Below are 13,719 nucleotides of genomic sequence, written 5' to 3'. Positions count from 1 at the left end.
CGGACTTAATTACTCTATCTAACTGTAATACAACAATGTGTTTGTGTCTTCTTCCTCCACAACTATGACCTACAACAAGAATTGCATCCTGTTCATCTCATTCTATCACCAAAACCTAACTCACAATAGTTCTCAGTAAACAGTCATAGAATAAATAAGAAATAAACCAGTAATTAAGTTATTTTCTTGGACTTCTCAGAGTGACTTTCTTTTCTGACACAAAGGCATCCAAAGAAATCTTAGAGTCTCTAACTTTGGAATCAGGATTAAATATTACACATACGTGTGTGTGCGTGTGTGCGTGTGTGTGTGGCAAAGTCTCTGAAACACAGGGGTTTAATCTCTAAAGATCTTTATAACTACTTGGTTTTGATTTGTTAGTTTCTTAAGATATCATAACTCAGTTTGATTTAGAATAAAACAGAGAGGTCAGGCTTTTTCAGACAAAAAAATCAACATGAATTGTTCAACACATCCCCCCAGCTGCTGCCCAGTTTTATCAAGTGCCAAGAAGAATTGACTTCTTTCAGAAAACACTGATAAAGCATCACCTTTGGATTCTTCAGTATTAACTGATCAAAAACGATCATGCTATGGCGATTTCTCCAAATTCTGTATCTCTTAGTTTATTAAAACACATGTTTTTCAAATACATATTCTGAACAACCCAAATCAATCAAAGCAGTGAGATCACAAAGTGTTGCGTCTTTCTGCAAAGAAGGCACATCATTAGCTTGTACAGAAAATCCAACAGCCATACTGAAGTCAATTAGGCTGTCTTAAAGACTCGATGGAGGCTACTCACGATCCCAGAGACACCAAGGACTCCGCAGGGTCACTCATCTGAACAGGTCAGAAGCCGGCTTGATCCTTAAGACCTCTGCAAAACCATCACCAAACCAGCACGTGACATGTGCTATGTCTACTGTAAAGTAGAAAAGACGATCCTGGCAGACTTTCCGTCGATATACAGACCGAGGGTCGGCTGACAGCACAGCCTCGATGGCACACCTTGCTTCCTCCGCTGACTGAAAATATTTAAATGAAGCCTGACCAATACCTGCAATAAGAAGAACACAACTTGGGGATTCCCCTGGCGGTCCAGTGGCGACGACTCCACGCTTTCACTGCTGAGGGCGAGGGTTCAATCCCTGGTCGGTGAACTAAGATCCCACAAGCCGTGTGGGACGCACCCCACTCCCCACAAAAAAAAAAACTGACCTTCCTCTTCCCATGAACTGTACACAGTGATTAAACAACTTTCATAAACAAAACTTTAAAAATAAAGAGATTGATTTAAAAATCAAATGTTCTGTTTAAACATAAAGCCTTAGGAAAGAATGAGTAGCACAACCATCCAGGGGCAGGTGAAATCTGACATCTCCTTGGCAACTAACTGGCTACTTCTTACAGGAATCACCGCACCCACTTTTTAATGGGCCTCTCCTTCACTCTGGACAGCTGCTTGGAATCTGCTTGTGGGCTGGAAAAACCAGATAACAATGTTGGTTAACAACCATGTATTAGAGTAAACAGGCTCCAAGTTAAAAGCCCTGTGGCTTCTCTCTTCTGCAGTGAAGTGCATGCCTCTAGTGCTGGGACTTTATGGGGACAATTTCTATGCTAAGACACTCTTTCCTTCTTACTCCTGGGCTCTGTGACAGAGGTCGAGCTATCCATCACCCAATAGGTAAAACAAGATGAGACATTTCTCTACTCAGATAGTGAAACAGATGAAAAAACTCAATCTACATAGGTACAGAGCAAGCACAATTTAGCTTCCGAATGCTGTTTGAGAACTCCAAGAGCTACTGCCACACGCAAACAAGAGGCCCAATTCCTGGGCAGCAGCCGTTCTCAGTGAACACTTGACTGAGTGCCCGGCACTCACTGTGCTGAACAAACAGTTGTTGATTGAAAGCCGTCAGATGATGACGTCGCCCAAGTATGATTTTATACTTCTACATTTCTTTACAAGTCATAATCACAAATACTCTATATAAAACTGCCCTCAGAAATAGCAAGTTTGCCTAAATCTCCTAGTAAAAGCTCATCTCTCATTCAGAAACAAGAAATGGAAAGTACCTGGTTCACCTGAGCTGAGGTGCTCAAGGTCCATCTCCGCGTGAGGAGTAAAACGGACTCCCAAGGTGGCCACGGGAGCCTCTCTCACCCAGGCGGGGACCGCACTGCGGTGGGCTGCACCAGCCGCCCTGGAAGGGCAGGGAAGAGCCTTGGGCGGCACCTCCGTGCTGTGTCCTTGTGGGACCACTGCTGCTTCCCCTCTCCTCAGCCTGCTGTCTGCTTGTTCCTCTGAAAAGCTCTTCTCCAGGCAACATGGGCCACTTTGCTCTTCTGCTACCCTAGGACTCGGACCACTTTCTGATTCTTCACCCAAAACTGCTGCTCTCTCCCTGGGCTCAGGTGAGCTTTGCTGGATTTTTGCTGAGTTGTCGTGTTTTGCATTGTTTTCTCCTGAAGTTCTATCTTCAGGACATTTAGGTTTCTCCTTAGTGCAACTGTAGAGCTGTGGTTCCTCGTACCCTGAGAGCTGTTGCTGGTCACAGCTATCAGTCTTGCCATCACACTGGGACATGGTTTTTGGTTTACATTGGTTATTCTGTAAATTAAAGTCCCCTAAAGGCTCAATCAAATTTTGTGGCGAGTCATAATCAGCTATGTAGGGCTTTATGTCTAGTACAGGTGTGCCATGAATCATGTCAATTCCAGAAAGGTATATGGCTCCACCTATAAAGTGAAAAACACCCTCTTAGAAATATTAACAATGAAGAACAGTGCAAACAACTGGAGAATCAACACTGTCTGCTTAAACCCCACCAAGCTTACTCACAATTCTCTTACGCACCAGGCCCTCTTATACCTGGTGCCAACATACAGTTTTCTTTCTACCTAGAAACCCATTCTCTTCTTTATCCGTCAAACTCCTACTTGCTCTTCAAGGCTCTCACGTAACACCTCCTTTACAGAGCCTTTCTGGCTCTTCCAGACATAAGCATTCTTTCCTCTGGGTTCCGCAGAGGTACCCGTGCCCAAACCTCTCCTGGAGCCCTCGTCACACGGTCTAGCAACGACCTGCTTAGAGTCTCTCCCCCTAGACAGTGAGTAGGTCCTCGAGCACTAGGTGGGGCCATCTCACCTTTGCATCACTGAGGGCTTCTAACTCTGTTCCAGACACATCAGAGTCCTCAGTATATCTCTGTGGGACTGATGATGGTTTCCAATGTGTCAAACAGAGTCTAAGGTGGCCCCATGATGTCACCTCCTGGTGTATAATCCCCTCTTCTTGAGTATGACTTGATATCACTTCAGTGACTACGTTATGTTATCTAAGACTCCTGTGTTTGCTGGCAGATTCACTTGAGAGACTTTCCCTGTGGGCTTGAAGAAGCAAGCAGCCTTGCTGGGAAAGCCCGTGTGGCAAGGCACTGCGAGAGGTCTCTAGGTGCTGGGGGCCACCTCTAGGAGCTGGGGGCAGCCACCAGCCAACAACCAGCAAGAGGCCAGGACCCTCAGAACCACAACTGCAAGGAAGCGAATTCTGCCTATGACCAGAGTGGGCTTGGAAATGGATTCTTCTACAGTCAAACCTCCAGAAAAGAATTCATTCCACTTCACTGCAGCTTGGTGAGACTCTTAAGCGAGGACCCAGCTAAGCTGTGCCCATACTCCTAACCTATAGAAACATTATAATGTTTTAAACACATAATAAATGTGTGCTGTTTAAACTGATAGTGCATGGTAATTTGTTACACAGCAATAGAAATCGAATACTCCACTGAATAAACAGGGCAGTTCCCTGTGGCGCAGTGGTTAAGAACCCGCCTGTCAATGCAGGGGACACGGGTTTGATCCCTGGTCCGGGAAGACCCCACATGCTGCTGAGCAACTAAGCCTGTGTGCCACAACTACTGAGCCTACGCTCTAGAACCCACAAGCCACAAATACTGAGCCCGCACGCCACAACTACTGAAGCCCACGTGCCCTAGAGCCCATATGCCACAACTACTGAGCCCACACGCCACAACTACTGAAGCCCACACGCTCTAGAGCCCACGTGCCGCAACTACTGATCCCACGTGCTGCAACTACTGAAGCCTGTGTGCCTAGAGCCCATGCTCCACAACACGAGAGGCAATGAGAAACCCCGCTCATCGCAACTACAGAAAGCCCGCACACAGCAACAAAGACCCAACGCAGCCAAAAAAAAAAAAAAATTAAACAGAACATAAGTCACTATTACCAAATATTAAGGAAAGGTCCCCTGTTGTCCCACTTATACAGCTGCTGTTCAGTTCCTTCTACTGGGGCAAAGTCTACTAACTTGATCCTTGGAAAACTGGCCCAGTGAGAATCAAAAACTGCATGTGATCACATTTAATCCCATCTCCATTTGAGAAAAACATGACTAACAAAGGACTCTGATTTCTAAAACATGCTTATTGTGAATGAACCTGGAACTTTGGAAAGAAGATTTTGGACTTTCTAAGTGATAGATTATGCCTAATAATGTCTGCAAAAGAAAGAAAAGCACTGGCGTACAGGTGAGAGTTCGTGGGATTTGAAGTCAGACAACCCCCTGGCTGGATGCTATTGCGTAAATTATCAAACATCAAAGAGCCTCAGTGCCCTCATCCATAACATGGAGACTGCTACCTTATCAAGCCCACAAGCCACTGTGAGATACCATACGTGAACACCCTTTATAAACTGCAAAGCACCACACAAACACTAGTCATCCTCATAACGCTTATTTATAAGAGTGTCTACAGTGCTACTGTGTTTGCCTTTCACCTTTCTGATTTGATCTTCCCCATTAGAATGCTAAGATCCTCTGTAGGGCTGGGATTTTTATCTAATCTGCTTGCCACTATAACCCCAGCACCTAGAACAATGGTTGGCACATATTCAGCGCTCAGAAAATACGTGTGGGTTGCACAAACGATCATAAAACGTTCCAGTACTGCTACCCAAGTTGTGTGTTACCCAGCAGACCCAAATGTGCTGATCAGGTCCAGGGGATTCAAGAATGGGAGGCTTTCAAAAATGAACGGCTCAGTAACGTGTTTATATATGAACACGTAGTTAAATCTAATCTGGTATTCTACACAGGTTCTCCCACAATCTGACAGATGTTCAACCTATGGTGTATTCATCCCAGACCCTCTGCCTCACATCACAGGGCACAGCGGCACTGCAGCCACGATGCACGTTCATTTCCTCAGGGCTGCAAGGAAGAAATGATCCACCACCCTGTGGTCAGATGTGCTGACCATATATGTATGTGCAACCAGTTACTGTGCGTTAAATTTTGAGAGTGTCCAATTATTTTTAGATCATTTTATATTTACTGCATTCCAAGTCAGGAAAAATTTGGTTACTAATTTAATGATTATAAAATCTTAAGAGTTACTTTTAAATAATTTAATAACTTCTGATAAATATAATGACATAAACTAACTCTGAGCATCCTATGAGAGCTTATTCCAAAGTGCTTCAACGCTGACATTCTTTTAATTGTTTCATTTTCTTCAATGTCTGGTGGTTCACAGGGGCTAACACCATTGGTACTTGTCTCAATTAACAGCCAGTGCTGAATACTATGTTGATTTTATAAGACTTCTTTTGGTTAAGGAAAAAATGATAAAAGTACAAATTACCTTCTACCTTTTCCAGTTTGGCTAGGGTCAGTCCTATCGCATTGGGACGATGTGGGCTCCTCGTAGAGAAAACGCCAGTCTTCATACCATTCAGCCTAGGAGGCTGCACTTTTGCCTTACAGCTCAAATGACCATTTTTGTGAAAAACAAACAAAATCCTATTGAAAATAAACCAAACCACTGAGTAAGAAAAGAACATAGTTAATCTATCATAATGATTTGAGGGAGAAAAAAAACTTTAATCCCCACAAATTAAAACAGAAAGAATGCTTCTAATGGTACTAAAATGTAATCAGTGGGGGAAAAAAGAATAATATCATTACCGTGTTTTGAAAGAAGACAGTCTTATCTCTATATCCACTGCCCGTAACACAATGACTGGCACATGCTAGGACCTTAACAGGCTTTTGTCAAGTACCTGAATAAACAATACTTCATGGGTCTAGAGCAGGGTCCACAAACTTTTTCCGTAAAGGACCAGGCGGTAAATATTTTACGGTTTGCAGGTCAACCAGTCTCTGCTATAAATAATTCAACTCTGCTGTTGTAACACAAAAGCAGCCACGACCAACACATAAATGAATGCACGTGGTTATGTTCCCATAAACTTACTTACAAAAACAGAAGATGGGATGGGTTTGGTCCACAGGCCATAGCTTGCTAACCCGTGGTCTAGAGGACAGAATAATGACTCATGGACAGAATCGAGAAGGTCTACAGATTTCAGCTCAACAGAAGTCATTCAACAAAACTGGAACCAACTGTAAATGGAATGTGCCCCGCAGTGGATCCCAAGCTTCCCCGAGGGTGTCCAAGTTATGCAGACAATCACATGCATGAATATAGTACAAAAATCCCATGCAGTAGACAAGGGTGGTCTGGATGGCAGTCTCCAGGGTTGCCTCCAACTGGATTACTTTACTCAAGGGCAAGTTATGGTCCAAAGTACCATTTCTAACTATAAAACAACTTACCAAACATGAGAAAACTGTTCTAAGCCCATCAAGGAATGTTCAGGATTATTAAAGATGCTTTTTCTAATCCTCAAACAAGCCCGTGAATGGCTACAAATGGATGGCTGCCTTGGAGTACCATTCTTGGCCGAAAAACAGGATTCCAAGTAACCAACTGGCTCAGTTAAAAGATTCCCTACAGAAGAAAATTAGATAAGAAATCATTAATGAAAAGGTCAAGCAAAGATGTAGGAAGACACGTTTTCTTTAATGCATCGATTTCATAGTTTTAAAATCTATTAGATGTTATGCAACTATAAAATAAGATTCTTATAGCATTCAAAAATATATATAAATATCCTTATCATTACACATATCATTGTTATCAATACATCCCTTTAGATAATAAACTGGAAAGAGTATTGGTCTAAGAAAGAAAGAATGAAAGGAAAAATTCATTTTTAGAAGAACTACTATGACTATAATTCAAATTCTATGCTACCATTACTATGTTATGTGACCTTGGTTAGGGCTAAGAGGGTATTTCAAACAGAGGGAATAAGCTGCACAAAGTTAAATGAGAAATGTTATAGCATAAGCAGGGAACAAGCCATTTTGATTGGCTGGAGTGTGAAAATACAAGGCAAAGAATAATGAAAGATAAGGAGACAGAGACTGTATATAGGTAAAAATGCTTTCAATTGAAAACAACAGAACACACGAAACAAACTAGTTTAATTAAGCAATAAAGGGAGTGTATGGGATCACAGTACTAAAATATCTAGAGGCAGTCTAGATTTCAGGTTAGGCTTGCTCCAGCAGCTCTCTGCCCCACTAGAATGTAAACTCCATGTGGGCAGGAGTTTTTCTGTCTTACTGACTGCTATGTTCTCATTGTCTAGTACTTGCCTACAAGAGGATAGGTACTTTAAAAATTCATGCTACATGGAGAAAAGGATTATGTAAGTCTAAACTGATTAAAATGGAAAGTGAAAAAGTGAAAGAAGAATGTGTATAACATAATCCTATTTATGAAAATTTTATGTATTTACCTAACTAAACATGTACATATGTATGTCTAGAAAGCTATCTAGAAGGATATTCACCAAAATTTTAACATTGGTTAAAACTGGTGGAGACTTTAAATTGTGTTCTTTTCTGTTTAGGCTGGTTGTAATCCCTCTGATATTGGTATCATTGCACCATACAGACAACAGTAAAAAGTCATCAATGATTTATTGGCACATTCTTCTACTGGGATGGTCGAAGTTAATACAGTAGACAAATACCAAGGAAAAGACAAAAGTATCATTCTAGTATCTTTTGTTAGAAGTAATAAAGATGGAACTGTGAGTTAAAAAAAAAAAAACTGGTGGAGGGATTGTTGGATTATTTTTATATTTAACTCTGTAATTTCTATAATATTTGAAAAATTTACAATAATCACAAATCATTTTTAAAATGTTTTAAACCAGTAACTCAAAAGAAGAAAAAACTGGCCAGGCAACATCAATATAGGTTTAAAGTAGAAGGTATCTGCAACTAGCATTTTGAATTTATAGATAACTTGTTTTTCACATTTCATGAAGGCTGTATTAGCTTCTTTTAAGAGATGATATAAAGACATTCTAGAACCTCATTTTATTTCTGGTTTCCATTAAATCTATCCTATCAGCACAGGTGGGCAGTGAGACTACAGGCCTGTCCTTCATAGCACCTTTCATGACTTTTCCCTTATAAAAACTAAATTACGTGGGGGCTTCCCTGGTGGTGCAGTGGTTGAGAGTCTGCCTGCTAATGCAGGAGACACGGGTTCGAGCCCTGGTCTGGGAGGATCCCACATGCCGCGGAGCGGCTGGGCCCCGTGAGCCACAATTGCTGAGCCTGCGCGTCTGGGGCCTGTGCTCCGCAACAAGAAAGGCCGCGATGGTGAGAGGCCCGCGCACCGCGATGAAGAGTGGCCCCCGCTTGCCACGGCTAGAGGGAGCCCTCGCACAGAAACGAGGATCCAACACAGCCATAAATAAATAAATAAATAAATAAATAAAGCACACCTAGTATAGTGTAATTTAAAAAACAAAAAAAAAACAAAAAAAAAACTAAATTACGTGATACATATAAAATATTACATGCAACATATATGTAATAAAGCATAATGTTAAAATGAAATCCTGTGTACCACCACCCAGCCCAAAAACTAGTGCTTTACCAACAACTTGCATCTTTTTATGTTGCCGCTCTCCCTACCTTTCCCCTGAGATAAACAAGAGCCTGAATGTGGTCTTTATCATTCATTTCTTTTCTTAAATATGATTTTATCACATGCATATGCATGCTTAAACAACGTTTCATTTATTTTGTCTTTGAGTTCTATAAAAACTGGTATCTTCTCAGACTTGCTTTCTCTCTCTCAATATTATGATTCTAAGATCCATCGACACTGCGTATGTTTTTGATGACTTTAAATTTTTTTCCAACTACGTTCACAGGCACTCTTTTTTTTAAACCTTCACCTATGCTCTGTGGAATTGATATAGTAAACATTTTAAAGATGAAGGAACTGAAGTCAAACAATTCTCTGGTGTTCATAAAAATATCATGAAGAAAAATGGCCAAAAAGGGCTCCTACCCTAGTCAGTTATGTTCTGTTTTATTTAACAAACACTTTCCAAGTGTCTACAATTGCCAGACATTGTGCTAAGTTTGGGGGAAAAAATACAAAACAAGAACTCTTATCACAGTGGAGTTAACAGTTGATTGATAGAAACTCACAATATGCTTCAATATCATGGGAAATGTCATATCTGCAGTAATGATCAAAGACTTTTGCCCTTGACTATCTGATTGGGGGTCTACAAGTTTATAACTAACTTGAGCTATCACTTCATTGAATCAGTCTATACCTGTTTTTCACAGGTTATACATATGCTATGATAAATATAAGTTGTAACCAATTAGATTTATTCCAACCCTGTTTGTTCACCTCTATAAGAACATAAGCAAGATAATACTGGGTAAGCAATGAACTGAACGAGCTACATTGGAAGGAGTCCCTCAGCTATGTCACTCTCAAATGTTTGAGACCACTCTCAACATATCAAATATCCATCTAATAAACGTCGGAACTTAACCATATTCTAATACGTCTGGACCTTATTTATTCTCTGTGCCCCGGTTCTTGGGATATTAAATTTCCAAATATAAATTCTGCTTGAATGCTCTCCTTGAAGTGGAGGCCTGAGAATGTCCACCCAAGGGAATTCTGATCTTCTTCCTCTTGCCTCATATCTCAAAAAACAAACAAAAAGAAAACATTAAGCACCTACCATTTGGTAAGCACTGTGCTTAGTGCCTGGGAACAGGCATAAACAAGAACCAGTTCTCACCATCAAGGTGTGCAGTACATTGACAGAGTGGACAAGTAAATCAACAATTAAATCAAACTGCCTTACATACATGCAGAATAGGGAGAGCACAGGTATGCCAGAGTAGTACTGGCATGAGAACCACACAGAAAGAGGGAGAAGTTTCCCTGGGGCCTATGGCTGGTATGAAAAGAGAAAAAGGACAAAAACAACACAGGGCCGTAACACTAGCTGTGTGCCCTTGGGCAAAACTGCTTACCTCTCTAAATCCAGTTTTCTCAGCTATAAAACAAGGATAATCATCCTATCTTGGAAAGATGACTAAAATATGTAAAGTACCTAATACAACAGAAGGTGCTCAGCAAGGAGAGATTTTTAAAGCCCTTACACAGGATTTTCCCTCAATTTAACAATATTACAACTGTACTAACTATATAATTTTAAAAACCCAACAAGTTATTAACGCAGAGGCTTTCTGTACACAAGTCTTATCAACAAGTCTTGTGCAGACAGAAATGTCCAGGTCCTTTTCCCCTCTTGCCCGGACTATTAAATTACCCTTGTTATAATCTGTCTTCCCTCTGCCAGTCCCTCCCCTCCTCAAAACACACTACACCAGTCCTCTGGATTCTGAGTTCCTTATGTCTCGCTACTCTCTAAACTTTTTGTTTCCCACTATTAACAGATGTCATATTTCTTTTTTTAAATTTTTATTATTTATTTACTTAAATTTATTTATTTATTTATTTTTGGCTGGGTTGGGTCTTCGTTGCTGCGCACAGGCTTTTCTCTAGTTGCGGCGAGCGGGGGCTACTCTTCCTTGCGGTGTGCGTGCTTCTCATTGCGGTGGCTTCTCTTGTTGGGGAGCACAGGCTCTAGGTGTGTGGGCTTCAGTAGTTGTGGCTCGTGGGCTCTAGGTGTGTGGGCTTCAGTAGCTGTGGCGCACGGGCTTACTTGCTCCGCGGCATGTGGGATCTTCCCGAACCAGGGCTCGAACCCATGTCCCCTGCATTGGCAGGTGATTCTTAACTACTGCGCCGCCAGGGAAGTCCAGAAGTCATATTTCTTAGCCTGCTATTCAAGGTTCTCTACAAACTGAATCCAATCAACAGTTCCGATACCTCCCTATTCCATCCAACACTTTAAAAAAAATATTTGTTTATTTATTTATTTATTATTTGGCTGTGCCGGGTCTTAGTTGTGGCATGTGGGATCTTTGTTGCCACATGCGGGATCTTTGTTGCCACGTGCGGGATCTTAGTCGCGGCATGCATGTGGGATCTAGTTCCCTGACCAGGGATCGAACCCTGGCCCCCTGCACTGGGACCACAGAGTCTTAACCAATGGACCACCAGGGAAGTCCCCCATCCAACATTTCTGACTTACAGCTCCCGGACCCCATGCTCTGTAGACCTCTGAGCCCTGCTCTTTCCTGCCTGTCAAAATATCAGACCTGGGGCTTCCCTGGTGGCTCAGTGATTAAGAATCCGCCTGCCAATGCAGGGGCACGGGCTCCAGCCCTGGTCCGGGAAGATCCCACATGCCGCAGAGCAACTAAGCCCATGTGCCACAACTACTGAGCCTGCGTGCCACAACTACTGAAGCCCGCGTGCCTAGAGCCTGTGCTCTGCAACAAGAGAAGCCATCGCAATGAGAAGTCCACGCACCGCAACAAAGAGTAGCCCACTCGCCACAACTAGAGAAAGCCCACATGCAACAACGAAGACCCAAAGCAGCCAAAAAAATAAATAAATAATTTTTTTAAAAAAACCTATCAGACCTGTAATCTGGCAGTATGCAACAATTTTTTTTTTTTAAACAGGCACAACCGTTGACCACATAACAATACTTTTTTTTTTTTTTTAATTTATTTATGGCTGTGTTGGGTCTTCGTTTCTGTGCGAGGGCTTTCTCCAGTTGTGACAAGCAGGGGCCACTCTTCATCGCGGTGCGCGGGCCTCCCACTGTCGCGGCCTCTCCCATTGCGGAGCACAGGCTCCAGACGCGCAAGCTCAGTAGTTGTGGCGCACCGGCCTAGTTGCTCCGCGGCATGTGGGATCTTCCCAGACCAGGGCTCGAACCCATGTCCCCTGCATTGGCAGGCAGATTCTTAACCACTGCGCCACCAGGGAAGCCCAACAATACTTTTTAGAAATTCAAGTTAAACATTTAGAACATACACAAAGATTTTAGTTTCAAAACTTTCATTTAGAACAATGAAAACCGGCAATAACCTAAATGCCCAACAATAGGGAACTGGTTAAATAAGAGCACATCTATAAAACAAAATAGTGTGCAACTTCTAAAAATTAACATTATTAATTGCCATGGGAAGATTTTCATGGACCTTAAGTTTTGTTTTGTTTTTAATAAATGTAGAGCTGGGATTCAAACCAAAGTTTCGTTTTATTTTTTTTAATTTATTTATTTACTTCTGGCTGCGCTGGGTCTTCGCTGCTGCGAGCGGGGGCTACTCTTCATTGCAGTGCACAGGCTTCTCATTGCGGTGGCTTCTCTTGCTGCGGAGCACGGGCTCTAGGCGCGAGGGCTTCAGTAGTTGTGGCTCGCAGGCTCTAGAGCGCAGGCTCAGTAGTTGTGGTGCACGGGCTTAGTTGCTCTGCAACACGTAGCAATCTTCTAGGACCAGGGCTCGAACCCACGTCCCCTGCACTGGCAGGCGGATTCTTAACCACTGCACCACCAAGGAAGTCCTTACGTTTTTGTTTTAAGTTATAAGACAATGGTGTCGCATATCACCTCCTGTTTCTAGTGTGTAGGCACTGAAACTATTATGGAAAGTAGACACCAAGATATTAACAGTGGTTTTCTCTGGGTAATGGCCGACTACTTTAATCTTTTTTTTCCATTTGCTTCATAGGATTTCTAAAGTTAATATATTCTGCCCTAAAAATAGGGGTGAAAATAAAGAGAAACAAACTCATGCCATCTTTCAATGCCCAGTTTAAAACTATTTCCTACACTTCCTACAGCACAGGTTGCTTCTCTCTTGTGGCATTAATTCCGAATCGGCATAACACCTGCTTATATATATCCTATCTCTCCTTTATGGGTGAGAACTCCCCAAGACAAAGGCCACTACACTGCACGTGGCTGTTCTGCCAAGACCAGGCCACCTTAGCTACCAAGAACAGAACAGGAGAGATGACGTCATCCCGCTCGCTTAAGAAACATCACGTGGCCTCCGAAGCACATGACCCGTGCCTTCCAATAATCAGGAAAAGCGACCCACGTCCATTCTAGGTCTCGCATTTGCCGTCCCTCCCTGCAGTGAGGTCGGCTCCCTGCACTTAGGGCTCTTTGGAGTGCGGAACCTTCAGCCTCTTAGAAGTTACCTGTCTCCAGAGCCGGCTTCATGCACCCGCAGGAGGTCGCTGTGGGTCGAGGGCCGGCCTCCTCCAAGTCGCGCATGGCTAGTGGTCTCACAGGTGCCCACCCAACGCGTTCAAGCCTTCCGCTTCCGGTCTCCATGCACGGCGCCTGCGCAGTGCGGGAGAAGTGCGGCGCGCTGCGGGCGGCGCCGGAGGCCGCCGCTAGGTGGCGGTTAGGGCCTGGCTCCCTCGTTCCGCTTCTGAACGTGTGTCTGCTGTATCGCGCGGACCCCTTGCAGTTGCCCGCCCTTTCAGGGCAGTCAGAAGCTCCAAGTTACCACCCTTTCCAAGGGGGGGAACGTCGATGAAGATTTATGCATAAAGATGTCTCTCT

General features: G+C 43.0%; 1 protein-coding gene across 1 annotated transcript; it reads right to left on the bottom strand.

The window, feature by feature from the left end:
• Positions 1-710: 710 nt before the first annotated feature.
• TRMO (tRNA methyltransferase O) lies at positions 711-13,464 on the bottom strand. Its single transcript, XM_061201113.1, is given in 6 exon segments — positions 711-854; positions 857-1,060; positions 2,086-2,748; positions 5,679-5,836; positions 6,653-6,827; positions 13,350-13,464. Coding segments are annotated over 6 exon segments (1,329 nt in total). The 5' UTR covers positions 13,426-13,464; the 3' UTR covers positions 711-801.
• Positions 13,465-13,719: the final 255 nt, after the last annotated feature.

Source organism: Eubalaena glacialis, chromosome 9 (assembly GCF_028564815.1).
Source record: "Eubalaena glacialis isolate mEubGla1 chromosome 9, mEubGla1.1.hap2.+ XY, whole genome shotgun sequence".
NCBI classification, from domain to species: Eukaryota; Metazoa; Chordata; class Mammalia; order Artiodactyla; family Balaenidae; genus Eubalaena; species Eubalaena glacialis.
Note: the sequence above shows the minus strand (reverse complement) of the source record. Positions and strands in the feature narration are given on the sequence as shown.